General features: G+C 35.2%; 1 protein-coding gene across 5 annotated transcripts in view; it reads left to right on the top strand.

Moving 5' to 3' along the window:
- The window catches only part of PDS5B (PDS5 cohesin associated factor B), a 194,950-nt gene that overhangs the window by 57,464 nt on the left and 117,835 nt on the right, over positions 1-19,651 (top strand). For all 5 annotated transcript variants that reach the window (XM_025923648.2, XM_086713920.1, XM_086713929.1 and 2 more), the window contains exons 2-6: positions 9,448-9,574; positions 12,748-12,951; positions 15,596-15,682; positions 15,787-15,884; positions 17,363-17,489. In XM_025923648.2, coding sequence (XP_025779433.1) covers positions 9,467-9,574; positions 12,748-12,951; positions 15,596-15,682; positions 15,787-15,884; positions 17,363-17,489 — 624 coding nt within the window. In that variant the 5' untranslated portion in view covers positions 9,448-9,466. The remainder of the gene's footprint in view (positions 1-9,447; positions 9,575-12,747; positions 12,952-15,595; positions 15,683-15,786; positions 15,885-17,362; positions 17,490-19,651) is intronic.

The raw sequence follows: 19,651 nt of genomic DNA, 5'->3' as shown, positions 1-19,651 counted from the left end.
GTCACATTTATTTACTATCCTCTGAAATGATTTGTCCTGGGCCTTTGCTAAATATCTATCTTCTTTGGTTGAAGGAACACAGCTATGACCTTGGTTCTTCTCACTAATCTACCTGGAATTCATTTTGTGTAAGCGGTGAGGTATAGGTATGATGTTATTTTTTTCCTTTTCCTTCCTCCTCCTCCTCTCTCCTCCTCCTCCTCCTCTCTCCTCCTCCTCCTCTCTCCTCCTCCTCCTCTCTCCTCCTCCTCCTCTCTCCTCCTCCTCCTCCCTCCTCCTCCCCCCTCCTCCCCCCCTTCCTCCTACCTCGTTTATGTATTTTTGAGAGAGGGGCAGAGTGCAAGTAGGGGAGGGGCAGAAAGAGAGAGGGAGACACAATCTGAAGCAGGCTCCAGGCTCCAAGCTGTCAGCACAGAGCCTGACACAGGGCTCGAATCCACGAACCATGTGATCATGACCTGAGCTGAAGTTGGATGCTTAACCGACTGAGCCACCCAGTCACCCCGATGTTATTTTTTTCTATGTAGGTATTAAAGTATCTCAGAACTTGAATGAATTATTAAAATTTCAAACAACTTTATTGAGCTATAATTTATATATTGTAAAATTAATAAATTTTATCCCTTTCAAGTGTACAGTTCAATAATTTTTTTTTTAGGCAATTTACTGAAAAATGCAATCATCACCATAATCCAATTTTGAACATTTTCATCGGTAAGATCCCTCATGCCCGTTTTCAGTTAATCCCTCAGTGGATTCTGTTGAGTTTTTTTTTTTTTATTTTTTTTTTATTTTTGGGACAGAGAGAGACAGAGCATGAACGGGGGAGGGGCAGAGAGAGAGGGAGACACAGAATCGGAAACAGGCTCCAGGCTCCGAGCCATCAGCCCAGAGCCTGACGCGGGGCTCGAACTCACAGACCGCGAGATTGTGACCTGGCTGAAGTCGGACGCTTAACCGACTGCGCCACCCAGGCGCCCCGTGTTGAGTTTTTTCATCTTGAGCTCTCTGTAGCATCTAGTACTGTTGGCCACTCCTTGTCTTGAAACATGGTATACCCCCTACTTTCTGATACAGCTTCCTTCCAAATCTTCTCCATACTTCTTTGGTCATTCTCACATTCCTTTGTAAGTTCTTTTTCCTCTCCCTATTTCTTAAAGATGTGCCTTCTCTTATCTCTTCTTACTTTATAAGACTTCCTGAATCTGTCATCTGTGCCCCTGGTTTTAACTATCACTGAGGATCCCCACATCTGTCCCTAGCTCAGACATCTCTCTGGAAATCTAACTGCCCACTGACCATTTTCCCTCCTCTTCTTTTTCTTCTTCTTTCTCCTCCTCCTATTCCTCTTCTATCTCTTCCTCCTCCTCTTCTCCCCTGCCCCCACCCTCGACCCAGCAGATGGGGCAAAGCATTTTATTTCCCAAAGGGTACCTGAAAATCTTTTCTTTTTTTAAAACAGATTTATTGCTCTATAACTGATAGAGAAAACACTGCATATATATTATATACAACACCTATGATACCATTACCACACAGCTATCACTTGTAATCAAATAGCTATTACTTCTAAAAGTTTCCTTGTGCCCCTTTGCTTTTTTTTGGTAAGAACACACTTCACATGAAATCTATACTCTTAACAAATTCTTTTTAAAAATATTTTGTAATGTTTACTTTTGAGAGAGCAAGAGAGGTAGCACACATGAGCATGAGTGGGGGAGGGGCAGATTGAGAGAGAGAAAATGGAAAGCAGGCTCCAGGCTCTGCACTGTCAGCACAGAGCTCGCTGTGGGGCTCCAGCCCATGAACTATGAGGTCATGACCTGAACCGAAGTCAGACGCTTAACCCAGTGAGCCACCTTTAGGTGGCCAGGCACCCCTACTCTTAAATTCTTAAGTTAGTCCTAAACACTGACTTAGCTATAGGTGCCATGTTGTATAGAACATCTCTAGAATTTAACCGTCTTGTATAACTGTAACTTTATACTCACTGAATAACTCCCCATTTTCTCCTCCTCTCATCGCCTGGCAGCCACTATTCTATTTCCTGCTTCTATAAGTTTGACTATTTTAGATACTTCTATAAATGGAGTCCTGAAGTATTTGCCCTTCTATCACTAACATATTTCACTCAGCATAATGTCTTCCAGGTCCATCCATGTTGTTGCAAATGGTAGGATTTTCTTCTTTTTTAAGCCTGAATACTGTTCTATTTTAAGTATATACCACTTTTTCTTTATCCTTTCATCTATTGATGAGGATTTGGGTTCTTTCCATATCTTGGCTATTGTGAATAATATTGCAGTGAATATGGGTATGCAGATACATCTTAAGAGATATTGATTTCCATTGTTTTTTGGATATATAGCCAGGATCAGGATTTCTGGATTGTAGGGTAGTTCTATTTTTAATTTTTTGAGGAACCTCCCTACCGTTTTCCCTACTGGCTGCACCATTGTATATTCACATCAACAATGTACAAGAGTTCTTTATCTTTCACGTTTTGTCAACACTTGTTAGCTTTTTTTTTTCTTTTTCTTCTTCTTTTTTTTTTATAATGGCCATCCTAACAGAAGTGAAGTGATTCCTCCTTATTGATTTGCATTTCTCAATGGTGAAAAATAGCTTTCTTCTAAGATCAGTAACAAGACAAAGATGCCCAGTCTTGCCACTTCTGTTCAACATGGTACTGGAAGTCCTAGTCAGAGCAGTTAGACAATAAAGTAAAAGCAAGAAATAAAAGGAATCCAAATCAGAAAGGAAGAAGTAAAATTACCTGTTTATAGATGATGTGAAAACCTTAAAGATCCTGCAAAAAAACCTTTTAGAGCTAATAAATTCTGTTAAGTTGCAGGATGCCAAATCAACATGCAAAAATCAGTTACGTTTTTATATACTAACAATGAACTGTGGGAGATGAACAAAAGAATTCCTTCACAATAGTATCAAAAAGAAAAAAATGACTTGAGAACAAACTTTATCAAGGAGGCAAAACACTTGTGTACCAAAAACTGCAATACGTTGATCAAAGAAGTAAGACACAAATAAATGGAAAAACATCCAGTGTTCATGGATTGGAATATTTAATGTTGTTGAAATATTAGGCAATATTCGGAACTTTTTATCTTGTCCTCTCTGATCTTTTCTTACTGTTGTGCGTTTCATATATTAATTTTCACGTATATTAGTTTCACGTAGCTCTGATTCTAGGCTGTCTTTTCCATTGATTTTTTTTTTTTCCCTCCTGCACTAATGCTACATCATTTAAATTACCTTTATAATGGGTTTTAATATCTGATAGAACAAATCCATTTAGAGTGTTTTCTTCTTTAAGTATCTTGCTATTTTTGGCCTTTTGCATTTACATATAAATATTAAGATAAATTTGCTATAGTTCTTTTAAAATCAAAACTTGAATTTGATTGGATTGTATTGATTCCATAATCACAGGGAAGATTTGCTATCTTTACAGTATTTGAGACTTCCAACCCAGCCCATGATATATCTTCATTTATTTAGGTTTTCTTTCATTTCTGTCAGTGAAGCTTTAAGATTTTCTCTAAAAGCACATCTTTTGTTAGATTTACTGCAGGTATTTTATGCTTTTCTATGTAAATTGCATTTTAAACTTTTTAGTTGCTGTCCATATGAATACAATTGATTGGTTTGCTCTTAAGCCTTCTTATTTTGAAATAATTATAGGCATAAAGTTGTAAAAAATGAACATAGAATCCTATGAACCCTTCAGTTATCTTTTGCTGGTTGTGACATCTGATGTAGCTGTAGTACAATATCAAATTAGGAAATTGACATTTGTATAATATTGTTAATTAAATTACTGATCTTACTCTGTTTTCTCAAGTTTCTGCACAATATTTTCTCTCTCTCTCTGAGTGTATGTAGTCCTGTGTACTTTGATCCTGTGTATAGATTCTTGTCATTACCATCACAATCAAGATACAGAATTATGAAAGAATTCTCTCATGCTACCACTCAGTCTTATCTGTGTACCCTTGCAACCACTAATCTGTTCTCCATGCCTATAGTTGTCATTTTGAGAATGTTAAATTAATGAAACCATATAGCATGTAACCTTTTGATATTACAGTAAGTCTAATGACCATAGATTATTGCATGTGTCAGTAAGTTTTTTAGTAGTGTGTTTTATGGATCTGTCAGTTTAACGGATCATTCCTTGAGGAGCTTTCGATTGCCTCCGGTTTTGGGGTGTATGAATAAGCTGCTATAAATATTCTTGTACAGGTTTGCATGAACACAAGCTTTCATTTCTGTGGGAAAAATTCCCAAGAGTGATTGCTGGTTTGTATGATAAAGTGCCTGTTCAGTTTTATGAGAAACTGCTAGATTATTTTCAGCTATGTTTGTACTGTTTCACATTTCTACCAGCAGTGTCTAGATTCAATTTCTTTGCATCCTTGCCTACATTTGATGTTGTTGCTATTTTCTATTTTAGCCATTCTAATAGTATATAATGGATTTTTTTCCTTATTTTGTTTTTAATTTGCATTTCCCTAATGATTAATGAGGTGAACATTTTTTCATGTGCTGATTTGCCATTTGCATTTCCTCTTCAAATGTCTGTTCATGTCTTTTGCCCATTTTGTAATGGATTATTTTTTTATAGTATCTTTTTAAGACTTGTTTATATAGGCTAGATACATGTGCTCTGTCATATATGTATTTGCAAATATTTTCTCCAATATATAGCTTAACTTCTCTTAACAGTTTTTTCACAGAGCAAAAGTTTTTAATTTTTGAAATCCAGTTTGTCACTTTTTCATTTTATGGATCTTGTAGTGTCATTTCTTAAAACCCTTCTAGTCTCAATAGTGAAGATATCTTCCATGTTTTCTTTTAAAAATTTTTGTTTACATTTTCTATTTAAATCTTTGGTGTATTTTAAATTAATTTTGTATAAGATATGAGACACTTAGGTCAAGGTTTTCTTTTTCTTTTTCTTTTTTTTCTTTTCCTTTTTTTTTTTTTCCCGAGTCTGTGTTTATCCATTGCTCCAGCACTATATGTGGAAAAGACTATTATTGCTTCATTCAGTTGCTTTACCACCTTTGTAAAAACAACAACAACACACACACACGCACACACACCAATTGGGCATACTTGTGCGGATCTCTTTCAGGTTGTCTGTTTTTTTCTATTGATCTATAGGTCTGTCCCTTTTACCCACATCACATTGTATTGTTTATTGTACTATATAAAAAGTTTTAAAGTTGTGTAGAATGATTACCTTCTACTTCATTGTTTTCTAAAATTGTTTCATCAATTTTAGTTCCTTTGCCTTTCTATATACATTTTGGAATAGGCTTGTTTCTGTCTACAAAAAGTCTTGCTGGGATTTTGTTAGAATCTCCAAACCTGTAGATCAGTTTGAGGGAAATCTGACATCTTTACTATGGTGAGTTTTCCCATCCATGAACATGGTATGTCTTCCATTTATTTAAATTTTCTGTGGTTTCTTTCATTAGTATTTTATAATTTTCAGCATACCAATCTTGTGTATGTTTTATTAGGTTTATACTGAAGTGTTTCATTTATAGTAGGAGTGATTGAAAATAGTATTGTGCTTTTAACTAAGGTTTCCATCTGTTCCTTGCTAGTATATAGAAATACAGTTGATTTTGTATATTGAGCTTTATATTCTGCAACCTTGATGAATGAGTTTTTTATTTTTTATTTTTGTAGATTCTTTTAGAATCTTCTATGTAACAACCATGCCATCTGGAAATGTGGCTTCTATTTAATCTGTGTGGCTTCTATATCCTTTATCTTGCCTTAGTGTGTCTGGCTAGGGTTTCCGGTATAATCTTGAATAAGAGTGGTAAGAGCAGACGTATTTGTTCTGTTTCTGATCTTCAGAGGAATTATTCAGTCTTTTACTGTTATGTATTGTGTTAGCTATAGGCATTTGATGTTTACATATTGAGTTTTCTACTCTATACCCTTGCTAAACTCAATCTTCTCTCTCTCTCTCTTTTTTTTTTTTTTTTTTTTTAAATTTTTTTTTTCAACGTTTATTTATTTTTGGGACAGAGAGAGACATAGCATGAACGGGGGAGGGGCAGAGAGAGAGGGAGACACAGAATCGGAAACAGGCTCCAGGCTCTGAGCTATCAGCCCAGAGCCCGATGCGGGGCTCGAACTCACGGACCGCGAGATCGTGACCTGGCTGAAGTCGGACGCTTAACCGACTGCGCCACCCAGGCGCCCCTCTCTCTCTTTTTTTTTTTAGTTTGTTTTGAGAGAGACAAAGACAGTGCAAGTGGGGGAGGGGCAGAGACAGGGGGGAGAGGGAGAGAATCCCAAGCAGACTCCATGCTGCTGTTGCAACATGGGGCTCGATCCCACAAACCGTGAGCCAAAACCAAGAGTTGGACACTTAACCAGCTGAGAGCCACCCAGGTGCCCCACTAAACTCAATCTTCTTAATTCTGAGATTTTATCTGTAAGTCTTTTGGAGTTTCTATGTACATAATCATATAATCTGCAGACGGTAGCTGTTTTGTTCCTTCTTTTTTTATCTTTATATTCTTCATTTCTTACTTTGTTGACTGCCATCTTTATTACTGGGTCAAGTAGAAGTGATGATGGAGGTATGCTTGTGTATGTTTTGATCCTAAGTAAAAATCTTTCAGTGGATCATGATTAATGGGCCATCAATAAACCTGATTTATGGTGTATAGTATTTGTAACACCCGACCTTTCTCAGATAAAGGAAACTTTCATCCAGTTTTTAGTTTGTTAAGCTTTTTCTCTTTTTTGTCTTAGTTTTCAAACTTTTGTTGAAGTTTTCAAACTTTTTTTTTCTTTACTTATTGAGATTATCACACCGTTTTTCTTTTTTTGTCTCAGTTTATTTGTTTTGAGAGAGCACATGCCAGCAGGAGAGGGGCAGAGAGAGAGAATCCCAAGCATGCTCCCCACTGGGAATGTGGAGCTAGAGCTCATGAACCATGAGATCATGACCTGAGCTGAAACTAAGAGTTGGATGCTTAACCCACTGGGTCATCCAGGCACCCCTTGTTTTTCTCTTTTTAATCTGTTAATATGAGGAATCTAACCTTGCATTCTTGGGATAAACCCAAGTTTTAATAACGTTGCTACATTTGGTTTCCTAATATTTTATTTAGGAATTTTGCATCTTTGTTTATGAGCAAGAATGGTATGTGATTTTTCTTGATTTTTCTCATTGGGTTTTGATATGTTGTGCTAGTTAGTTGTATAAGATTAGTTGGAAAAGATTCCCTTGTGTTTTGAGTCTTTGGAATTATTTATGTGGCATTGAAATTATTTCTTCCTCAGTTATTTGATAGAACTCACTAGTAAAACTATGTAGACCTGGAGTTTTTTCCTTATAGGAATATTTATTGATTGTTGATTAAGTTTATTAAAGGTATTTTTTTTTTCTTGAGTCATTTTTGGTAAGGTATAGATTTTCTTCATATTTGAATTTTCACATGCTGATATGTCAAAAATTTATGATTGTCTTCTGAGTTTTTACTTTATTGATCATATACTTGTTTTCTTTTGATTCATTCATTATTAGGAAGTATACTTATGAATTTTTTAATGTTTGGAGATTTTTATTTTTTGTTGAAGTAGAATATAACTGAGGAAAGTGTAAAAAATTATGTTGTCTAATATTGTCTAGCTCTGTGACTTTACACAAAGTGAAAACAGTTCTATAACCACCATCCAGATAAAGAAGTAGAACATTACCTGTACCCAGTATAGCCTCTTTACCCCTCTTTTAGTTACGTTTCCTACCAAAGATGCTCAGTATCTTGACTTATCATAGATTGTTTCCTTGATTTTGAACTCCTTCAGAAACGTAAGCTTGTGTCGGTGGGCGGGGGGGGCACATAGTATATGCTAAACAATATTCTAAATACTGTATGTTTACTTACAGCTTTCAGTTTTTCTTTGGCTAATTTGTCCTTATTCCAATCTATTCTTGAAAATTATATTCCTTGGATGTAAGCTTTAGCTTTGCAATTATAGTCTTTTCCCACATTGAGGATGGCATTTTGCTGTCTTCTGGCTTATATTGTTGCTACTGAGAAGCCACTTACTAGTTTAAATACTGTTCCTTTCAAGGTAATATGATGGCTTTAAGGTTTTGTTCTGTAGAATTCTTAGTATTTTGAATTTAATTCTGTTTGCGTTCTTGAATTTATGGATTGATATTTTGTGCTGTTTTCCTCAGACAGAGGTCTCTTTCATGTTTTCTTTTGATACTCCCGTGAATCATGTTAAACTTTTCTGCCTTCTGTATATTCTTTTGACCTCTCTTCGAGTTGACTAATTCTGATAGCTTTTTCTAATCTGCTAATAAGTATGTCCATTGAGTTTTTAATTTCAGTTTTTGCATTTTTTATTTTTAGAAATTCTACTTTTCTTGTTTACTCTGTATAATTATTTATTCCTTGTTATTTTTTTAATGATAAATATAGTTTTGCAATTTGTTTAATAATTTGTTCAATAATTGTAACATCTGAAGTCTTTGTGTGTCCTGTCTTGGTGTTTGGTATTTCTGCTGATTCCTTCTCAAAGTGTCATGTTTCTTCAGGTTCTTGATTATTTTTGACTTGATAGTGCTCATTTTGACCCCTGGAAACATCATAGTGGGGATTGATTGTTTGAGGTGCAGAATTTTACTTAATTAGGTGCTTGGAGGTACTACCACTCAGGGGTCACTGAGTTCATATGTTGAGGTTCTCTGGACAACTCAGGTAATATGAACCTCAGCAAACGTGCAGGCCCATGGCAAAAACTAATTAGCTGTACCTCCCTTGTATCTATGTTGCCTTGCTTAGTACCAAGGCAGCTTTCTCTGCTGTCCCCTGGTGATGGGGGCATGGGCACTTGTTGATTTCTGGCTTATCTTTGTGATTTCTTTTGGAGATGGGGTAGTATTCTGCATTGATGTCAGGAAGGTCTCTTTGATATTCTACTTTGACAGGTTGAGATTTACTTCTGTCCCTCTTGCCTCATAAGACCACCAAAACTGAACTCTAGATTTGTCAGGGTTGGCAAATGGCCTTAGAGCCTAAATGGATATAATGTTCCAGTGCTCCATTTACTATTCTCAGGTCTTGTATTTGGTTTTATTTTGGCCAAGTAATTTGTGATGCTTTAAAAAACATGCTTATTTTGTTTTTTTTCCCCTTATTATTTATAATTTTTGTAGTTGGAGGGTTAGTGCAAATAACTTAGCTTGCCAGTAGTGGAAATGGAAATTAACATACAATTGAAAAAAATTGGGGAAATGTTTAATAAAGTGTTTTTCGTTAATTCGAGAGGTGACCTACTGTACCCACTTACTTGGTGGGAAGATAGGTAACTTATGTTTATTATTAATTTTGTTTATACTTATTTTTTGGTTTGCATCTAATAGTTTTCTTATTTTAGGGGTAAAAATATTTCCATCATGGCTCATTCAAAGACAAGGACCAATGATGGGAAAATTACTTATCCTCCTGGTGTCAAAGAAATCTCAGATAAAATATCTAAAGAGGAAATGGTGAGACGGTTAAAGGTGAGTATAATTGTGTTACATTTTGGGGGCATCTGTTTAGGGTGGGCTGTTACCTGTGGAAATCACATAGAGCTGTATTTTATTAGGGCATCTGAATAACAAATGAAAGCTAAAAAAGCAAATGAAAGCTAAAAATGGCTTTCTAGGGCCTCCTATACTTGAGCATAAAGAATCAATCTGTAGTACTCTTTATATTCTTTGTTGTCTGTAGAGAGTTCTCCTTTGTTCTATATCTCATTTATTTTAGAAAACAACCATTTTACTCTAAGAAAGGAAGTTTACAGTCTTTGTACTGAGCACTCAGGCTGTGTTTTACTTTCTTGTAAGTTATTTTGAGAGTAGGTTAAAGTGCTTTACTTTTAGCTTCTCTCCCTGCTTCTGACATGCAGCAATGAATCAAGATTGATGGTGAACTTCCATAGATGAGGCAGTCATTGTATGGCTAGAGTCTCTTTATACGTGTTTGAACAATATTTTACTTTTGCTTCAGGGCGGTGATAGTCCCTGTGATTATAAAATGGTTAAAGGAGCAGAATGGCCAAAGAGAATGTTAAGCTAATTCATCAGTTAGTGGACATGTTTTTATTTTTCAGCATTTTTTCCCTTCTAGATTATATCTACCTAGACGTTTATGTTGCTTGATACATTATTATTATTTATCCAGTAAGTATTTTAAGACTGGAAAACCTACCTTAATTAATCATTGAAGGCCTAGGAACCTTAAAGCAAAGTACTGTTTTATGGGTATTGCTGCATGGTTTATTCCTAATGCTCGTAAATTTCCTATAAAGTCTTAGTATTATACCTTTATGCATAAAGTATTAGAATGTCAAAAAATATTGGAAGTTTATTATTCAAAGGAAAAGACATCTTTGAGCACATTAAAAATACCAATTTGTGTGTGTTATATCTAGTTAGGAACTTGTGTATGTTTTGTTAAAAATAGTGAAGCTACAAGCCCTTTGTATATGACATGTTCCATTTTCTGTGTATCTACATTCTCTTCATCTATTGACTTTTTAGAGAAGCGAGTATTCATTTATTTCCTCAGATTATATTTCAGCAGTGATAGGTAAACTTCTCTATTGTTTGCTAAGAAAGTATTATTAAATGCAGAAATTCTACTTAAAGGCTGATTAACATTTAGTGTCTCGTAGAGATGTTATTTTCTCAGACATCTTTAATAGACAACTTAAATGTGAGTTACTGAGTTTTATAACACCATTTGAGTTGTAGACAATTTTGAGGGATTCTCATTATCTAGCCCTTGAGTAAACTTTGTTAATCTAGGTGGAATGATTACCACAGTGCTCACATTTAGTGTTTGTAATATGTTTTCATTATTTTGTTGACATCTATGCCCAGAAATCTGGTTAATATACTTTTCCTTCATTTTTGTTTCCTAATTTATACTTATACTTACCCATATTTTTAGCAACCCTCTTAGAGAATTATAAAAAGGATTTAATGTGGGCTGATGGTAGTTTTTGAAATGTACAATTATGGGGATAAGTTTTGTGAATTACAACAATTTGTTAACAGGTAAGGTGTCATTATATAATTTCTAGAGTTTCCTATAACATTTTATTCAAAGTATACTGAAACTCTTCCTCTTTGGTGAAGAGATTCTAGAGAAAGTAATGGTTTCCTGCATGTGGGTCTCTCTTTTTTTTTTTCTTTGCCTCTTTTCATAATATGCGTAGGCCGTCAAAGCATACATCTTACATCAATAAAATTAATAAGTTAGGAAGTAACTTTGGACCTCGTGCCCTTAAGCTAACTGTAGTGCCCCACTAGCAGGATTAGTCTACTGTTGTTTCTGGTGTCTGGCATAATAGAACTGAGGGTCTGCCCTCTGATGAACACTGTTCCCTAGCAACACATTAGATGATTTATTACTCAGAAGTCTAGCTCTCTGGCAGAGTAGAAATCCTTGTGTTTTTTAAGGACCAACTCATAGCTATTGATACTTGGTGGCAGCCCTACTTGTTGATTAGTATTCGCAGCACCACCTAGTGGATGCCAGGTGGTTACCTTTCCATTAGAATTGTATTTAAATGTGTGCTCCTGTCAAGTTAGGCGATTTAAAGTCTCATTTGAAGTAAGAATAGTACAGATGGAGGGTTCATTGCGACAACTGGTACTGAAATTAGAGAAAGCTTTTTACAGAACTCAAATGGTACCAATTCTCACCATTTTTATTTCTGTCCTGCTTCCTTTATGTAAATGTTTTTGAAAAAGGAACCATTTCCTATAGGTTATTTCTGCTCACTCCATACATGTCAGTGGGTTCTGCTAATAACTATCCATTTCATATTCTCTTTTACAGTGGCACAAGAAATATTTTGTTGGATGCTGTGGTAGTCACTTCATGGTAGCTTTTTAGTGTTTAGGAATGCATTTTCATCATCCTTTCTTAAATATATTTATATATTCTTTTTTAGCTGAATATATAAATCTGTATATCTGGAATGGTTTATGGCTCAGATGGAAAAAATAAATTGTTTCTTTTCCTAAGAAGTATAATATAAAGATTAGGTATATTATATATAAAAAAGGGGTGCAGTTTTTAAGAAGGACATACTCCTTTTAGTCCAGTTGTAAAAGACCAGAAATGCCATGTAAGGCTAGTTGTTTGGGTTTTTTAAAATATCTATATAATTTATTGTCAAGTTAGCTAACATACAGTATATACAGTGTGCTCTTGGCTTCGGGAGTAGATTCCTGTTTTTCATCACTTATATACAACACCCAGTGCTCATTCCAACAAATGCCCTCCTTAATGCCCATCACCCATTTTCCCCGTCCCCTCCCCCCATCCCCATCAACCCTGTTTTCTCTATTTAAGATTCTCTTATGGTTTGCTTCCCTCTCTGTTTGTAACTATTTTTTTTTTCTTTCTCTTCCCAAATGGTCTTCTGTTAAATATAAGGCTAGTTTTAAACTTATTTGGCAAGCAGGTATGATGGGTAAATGGAAAGTATTTTAGTCTTTTAAAAGAAAAGTTATTTTTCTGTAGTTTTAGAAGGATCTGTTTTCTCTCAGAGGAAAAATGAAAGTACTTTATATTAATTATTTGGAAGTTAATCTTTGCAATTAATTTGGATGTTATTTCAAATGACTGTATTTTTGCATGAAAGATTTCATTATTTCATTATTTTATTTTTGTACAGATGGTTGTGAAAACTTTCATGGATATGGACCAGGACTCTGAAGAAGAAAAGGAGCTCTATTTAAACCTAGCTTTACATCTTGCTTCAGATTTTTTCCTCAAGCATCCTGATAAAGATGTTCGCTTATTGGTAGCCTGCTGCCTTGCCGATATTTTCAGGATTTATGCTCCTGAAGCTCCTTACACATCCCCTGATAAACTAAAGGCAAGTACTGACTTAAAGAACTTAAAATAGTAACTGGTGCTTCTATTTATCTTTCTAACTAAAATGGGAGTTAAGGTATTTGGATAATTTCTTTGGATTTTTCGACATTACCTGCAGCTGTCTTTTATTAAACAACTTTACTTTTTAAAGACCCCCCCCCCCCACACACATACCCCATTTAGTACTTACTTTTATTAAAGAATTTTGACCCTTAGGATAAGAAGTAGATTAGTACAGTGTACTCTATACTTTTTATAGTATGTTATCATTAGCTCTGTTTCAGCAACACTTGGAGGGGGACACTTTTCCCTTTTGAACATCCATACTGAAGACCATATTCATTATTTAAAACATGGTATTTAATATAAGCCTGAATGTATACCATATGAATCATTCGTTTAAAGGAAGGTGTGATTGTGATGTGAATTGTTTGGAAGACAAAACAGTGAACAAAATTTTAATGAAAAGTTAGGAACGACTCCTAGTACCTGTTTAAAGTAGTAGTAAGTAAAGCCATATGAATGGAGAATTTTTAAAAGAGGAAAGAAAAAAGGAGACTAGCATGATTAGTCTAGCTGCTAGAAAGTGTAAAGTAACTAGAGCTGTGCAAAAAGATATTGAATAAAGCAGGTTAGAAAATGAGAAAAACCAGTAATGATAAAAGATAATTGTGGAAACTGGGTTAGAGAATGAATCCATAAGATTATTAATACCCAGTGTGGATAAAATGACGGACAGTTTAGGTTTATTTCATTTAACAAGTATTGATGTTTTAATTATGTGTCAGGAACTGGGTTTACAGTGGTGAAAAAGAGTCATCACACAGCCCCTAATTTCATGGAGTTGCTTCTTGATAATTGGAGTGAGGAACTTGCTCATTTCATCAAGTCTGCCAAAATTCTAGCATGGAATGCCCAACCTGCTTTGGTCGTATTTGTTTAATATTTTAATTTGGTAAAGAATCTCAGGATAGGGGCAGTATTTGTCACTTAAAGGTGGAATTGAATTGTGAAATTTGAGAATGGTCAGAGGTTTAAGTAGATGACATGAGCTGATCTGTGGACTTGTGTACCCAGGTATATATTTTATTTTGTAATTATAAACCTCTAATTTGGAGATGGGATGTGGGCTCTTCCTACTAGTGTCTTGTTGGCATTCTGATGAAGAGGAAGGTCTAATTTAAGAGTACTGCCACAGATTTCTTCTGTGTCTTGTGGATTTCTCAGTTTGCATCATCAGTAACTTATCCTAGAGCTTTTGGGTAGTGAAAAGTCCTCCCAAAAGAATATTACACATCTGTTCTATTTATAACAGGACAATTTATAGGAAGAATATTGAGGAGCTGAGACTAAATTAGCATCGTTTTGGATTATTCCATCCCTGAAAAATTTAAAGTATCTTATATTTTCTGTTCATATTTTTTGGTCTTATTTTAAATGCCTCTTTCTTTTTGTTTTGTTGAGGTAGTACTTAAAATTTAATCATTTCAAGGATGTTCTCTAAATATTTATGGAGTAGTTTTCACTATTGATTAGCATAAAGTTTGTATTTTTCTTTGTGGTAGCAGCAATAGAAAACTGACATTGATCCTCGTATTTCCACTGTCAATTTATTGTTGTCATCAGAAAACCCTTTTTATACATCTGGCTTCATGTGTAATAGGTCAGTGATTGTTGTAGAGGTTATAAATGATTGTTTTCTTTCTATCTCCAGGTAGTCAGTGTGGCACTTAGTTTTCTCTTAATCACACTAGGAGGGTTTATTCACAGAGGATGTATTTTGTACAGTATTGCTATCAAAGTAACCATTTTGCAGGTTGTACTTTTCATAGTATTTTTTTTGAAAAGCTAGTCAGTTACCTGTATCTTTCTTCTCCTTTAAAAATATTCTTATCATTTTATTTAGAAGAGACATATTTTTTTTCTTAGTATTGATTGATTAGCATGCTTCCTTTGCAGAATTAGCTTTTTTAATTTTACCCTTTTCTAAGATCTTAAAAGGCTTATCTCCATAAAAATTGCCTTAAAGTGACATTGAACCTATCTCTATCCAGGTACAAAAGGAAGACATAGTAAAAAAATCAAAAGCCAGGAGATGGGGATAGATCAAGAAATGGTGGGGAAAAACAAGTAATTACAATGATTAGGTAGGAAAGCTTTATAAGTTAACTTCCACAGGTCTTTTTAAAATTTCTAAGTTTCTGTGATCTAGTATATTTTCACTTGGTGATTTATTTTGGAATTTTAAGTTTCCCAAGCTGTGTTTTTGCTGTATAATTATCTATATAGTGCTGTTCCAGCAAACCTAATTAGCTCTCAGTCACTGCCACCTTTGTTATACTCATAATAGGATAAATTTTGGTTTACTAGTTTTTGGGTCTAGTTTTTTAACTTGCTTTAAGATGGAGGTTTTTCTTTATCTGAGAGCATGGTAAATTATTTACTGTTTACCTGTGAAGGGCAATAAGATGTTTAGTGTTTCCATATGGTAAGATTTTTCTAAGAAGTTCCAGCTAAATACAGTTTTTCCCCCTGGTTCTTTATTATGGTAGATACACATGAGTGCTGAATTAGCTTTAGGAGTTTAGTGAATATTTTTGCTTAGCATTCATAATCTAAACAATACTTTGTCTCTTTTTTTGAAGGATATATTTATGTTTATAACAAGGCAGTTGAAGGGGCTAGAGGATACAAAGAGCCCACAATTTAATAGGTATTTTTACTTACTTGAGGTAAGCAATATATCTTGAGATGATATTTCAAATTGGGTTTTTTGCTTGTATATTTTTACTAATTAAAGTGTTTACCTTTCGCTTTTTTTGTTTCTTATTTTTAGAACATTGCTTGGGTCAAGTCGTATAACATATGCTTTGAGTTGGAAGATAGCAATGAAATTTTTACCCAGTTATACAGAACATTATTTTCAGTTATAAAGTAAGTTCATTTTACTAGGCATATAACTTATTTTAAATACATAGTATTTAAAACCTATAAGTGAATATATGCATTAACTGTTTGTTATGATGAGTATTTGGAAGGTTCTAAGTAACATTAGAACTCATTAACATGGGGCACCTGCTTGGCTCAGTCTGTTAAGCTACCGACTCTTGATTTCAGTTCAGGTCCGTGATCTCACGGTTAGAACAAGATCGAGCCCTTGGTCAGGCTCTGAGCTGACAGGGTGCAGCCTGCTTGGGATTCTTTCTCTCTCTCCTCCTCTGCCTCTGCCTCTATCCTGCTTGTGCTCTCTCTCTCTCTCTCAAAATAAGTAAATAAACTTAAAAAAAGCCTCACTAACATTATTTTTATAGATGTTTTAAAAGTGAATAGAACTTAATTTGTAAGGTATAATACAAGAGTGGCATAAGGCAGTCTATATAGCCAATATGAAAATATTTTTTGGATTATATTTTTTATCTTTAAATATTATTGGCTCTTTGGGGCGCCTGGGTGGCGCAGTCGGTTAAGCGTCCGACTTCAGCCAGGTCATGATCTCGCGGTCCGGGAGTTCGAGCCCCGCGTCAGGCTCTGGGCTGATGGCTCAGAGCCTGGAGCCTGTTTCCGATTCTGTGTCTCCCTCTCTCTCTGCCCCTCCCCCGTTCATGCTCTGTCTCTCTCTGTCCCCAAAATAAATAAATGTTGAAAAAAAAAATTAAAAAAAAAAAAATAAATATTATTGGCTCCTTGATTCATGTAAATACTTGAGTTTTTGTGTATTCTTTAAAATTATCTACTAGAATTAACTTCACAGCAGTTTGATTTTCTGAATTTAAGGCAAAACTAAAGTTGATATTTGATTCAATTGCTTTTGATTGTGAGACTGGTTAAAATTAGGGAAAAGTAATCTAGGAAATACAGGTTAAAATATATTTTGGATGCTCCTATAAGATTTGGAATAGAGGGAAGCTTTAAGTGAATATATGGAATTTGATTTGATATTTTAGTATAATGTTTTATAAAGTAGTGTTCTTCAGTACCATGTTATTATTAAATCCTGTACACTTTATTTTTATTATTTTTGAGAGAAGGCGTGGTCCTTTGCGAAGTTGTATATATCCTAATACTTCATGTTATACTAGTGTTAGGAAAATGTTTATGTGCACATGTGCGTGAACAAGGGACAGGTGGGAAGGGGCAGTGGTGGAGGGAGAAAGAGGGAGGGGGTGGGGGAAAGAGGGAGGGGGAGGGAGAGGGGGAGGGAGAGGGAGAAAGAGAGAGGGGAGGGGGAGGGCGAAAATCCCAAGCAGGCTCTCCACTATTGGCACTGTCACTGTGGACCCCATGTGGGGATTGTACTCTTGAACAGTGAGATCATGACCTGAGTCTAAACCAGAAGTCCGACACTTAACTGACCCACCCAGGCACCCCTGAATCCTGTATGCTTTAAATAAAATATCTATTTTGAATTTCAGCAATGGCCACAATCAGAAAGTTCATATGCACATGGTAGACCTCATGAGTTCTATTATTTGTGAAGGTGATACAGTATCTCAGGAGCTTTTGGATACAGTTTTGGTAAATCTGGTACCTGCACATAAGGTAAGTAGCAACATATACCAATATGTCTAAAGCCTGTTAATATTAAGGTCAAGAATTTGTGCTTATGTTCCAAATACAATTTTTCCTGCTTTAACCTTAGTTTTAGAGAATCTGTTTTATTGGTTAATATTAATAAATGTTAGTAAAACATGGTATACTTATTAGTTACTAATTAAGTAGATGTAGTTTATGTGATAAAATATCTGTAATAACTGTGTGGTGTAGGATATGTTTCAAGGAGTGAGTTAATACTACTTAGATGCTATCATATAACTTTATGTGTCAGGAGATGCTGAAAGCAGTTAGAGCCTTAGTTCTAAGACAGCAGTAGTTAGATGGAGTGGGGGGTGAAATTAAAAGGGAAGTCTCTACTAATTTCTGGACAAAGGATATGTTCATGACAGTGTTTCTTCCCTTGGTGATATTAATCAAGACTTGTTTGTGTGTGTTGTTCTTTGAAAATTACTAACTCTCGGGGCGCCTGGGTGGCGCAGTCGGTTAAGCGTCTGACTTCAACCAGGTCACGATCTCACGGTCCGTGAGTTCGAGCCCCGCGTCAGGCTCTGGGCTGATGGCTCAGAGCCTGGAGCCTGTTTCCGATTCTGTGTCTCCCTCTCTCTCTGCCCCTCGCCCGTTCATGCTCTGTCTCTCTCTGTCCCAAAAATAAATAAACGTTGAAAAAAAAAAATTAAAAAAAAAAAAAAAGAAAGAAAATGACTAACTCTCCAGTAAACAGTTGGAAATAATGGTTCTGTGAAAGGGATAAAAGAGAGAGTTAAAAAGAGGGGCCAGGGAGTCACGAGTATAAAGATCTGTGCAAACTGAAGAACTTCCTGGCACGGTATAATCTAATTTCACAAGTATATGACATTCACACAAAAAGTGCTTCCATGAAGATGACTGCATAATTTAATATTTCCGGATTTTAAAAAAAAATTTTTTTTAACGTTTATTTGTTATATTATTGAGAGAGACAGCATGAATGCAGGAGGGGCAGAGAAAGAGGGAGACACAGAATCTGAAGGAGGCTCCAGGCTCTGAGCTCTCAGACCAGAGCCTGACACAGGGCTCCAACTCACAATCCAACTCACAAACCGGGAGATTATGACCTGAGCCGAAGGCAGACGCTTAACCGACTGAGCCACCCAGGTGCCTCTAGTATTTCCAGATTCTTAAAATAGTCCATCAATGCTGAAAGTTAAATACTGCAAATAGACCTAAACATTCAGATAATACATTTGTTAGATAAAAATAATAAATACCTTAAAAGATTTAAAGATAATATATGCTTCAAGGGATCAAAGGCATGAAAATAAGAGTTAAAAACGTAATAGCTAGATATATGAAAGAAGTTTAGGAAAAAAGTAGAAATGAGAAATGGTCATTGAAATTAAGATCTTTATTGGGTTATAAAAGATTTTGAAAACTAGGAGATAGATCAAGGAATTATACAGGTAAAGTGAGATAAAGAAGACATGAAAAATACTGAGACATGAAAAACAGAATGAAAAGGACCAATATAGTTTATAGTGATTTCAGAACACAAAGTAGAGAGTAGAGAAGAAATGTTTAAATAAAAATTTGCTTAAAATTCTCCAGAACTGTTGGAATGCATGGATTTATGGGTTAGGTAGCAAAAGTCATGAGCAGAATAAATAAAAATAAATCCCAGTCCAGGAACATCCTGGAGAAATTCTAGAATGCCAACAGAAATTCTAGAATGCCAACAGAAATTCTAGAATGCCAAATAATCTATAAAGCACCCAAAGGGAAAAGGCACGACACTTACCAAGGAATAAAGATTAATCTATTGCCGACTTCTCAGTAACAAGGATAGATGCCAGAAGATAATGGGACTATATTTCCAAAGTGCTAAGATAAAATAACTGTGCATGTATGTGTAGGTGTGTGTAGTCACATATCCAATTTGAGTGCAATTAAGATATTAAATACTCACTTGTCAATAGATTCTTCCTGAATGAACTATGTGAGTATTGTAGAATGATGGAAGTTGAATTAAAAGAAGGAACAAGAAATAATGATGTACAAAGAAATGCTCCAAATAAGAACTAATACATTAAAAAAAATAGTAGCAATGATAATGACTACAGGGATGTTAACAAAATAGTCCTGAATTACTGGATACGAATAACAAATAACAG

The sequence above is a fragment of the Puma concolor genome, chromosome A1 (genome assembly GCF_028749965.1).
Source record: "Puma concolor isolate L17-30 chromosome A1, mPumCon1.1.hap2, whole genome shotgun sequence".
Taxonomy (NCBI): Eukaryota; Metazoa; Chordata; class Mammalia; order Carnivora; family Felidae; genus Puma; species Puma concolor.
This window is presented reverse-complemented; position numbering and strand designations above follow the sequence as displayed.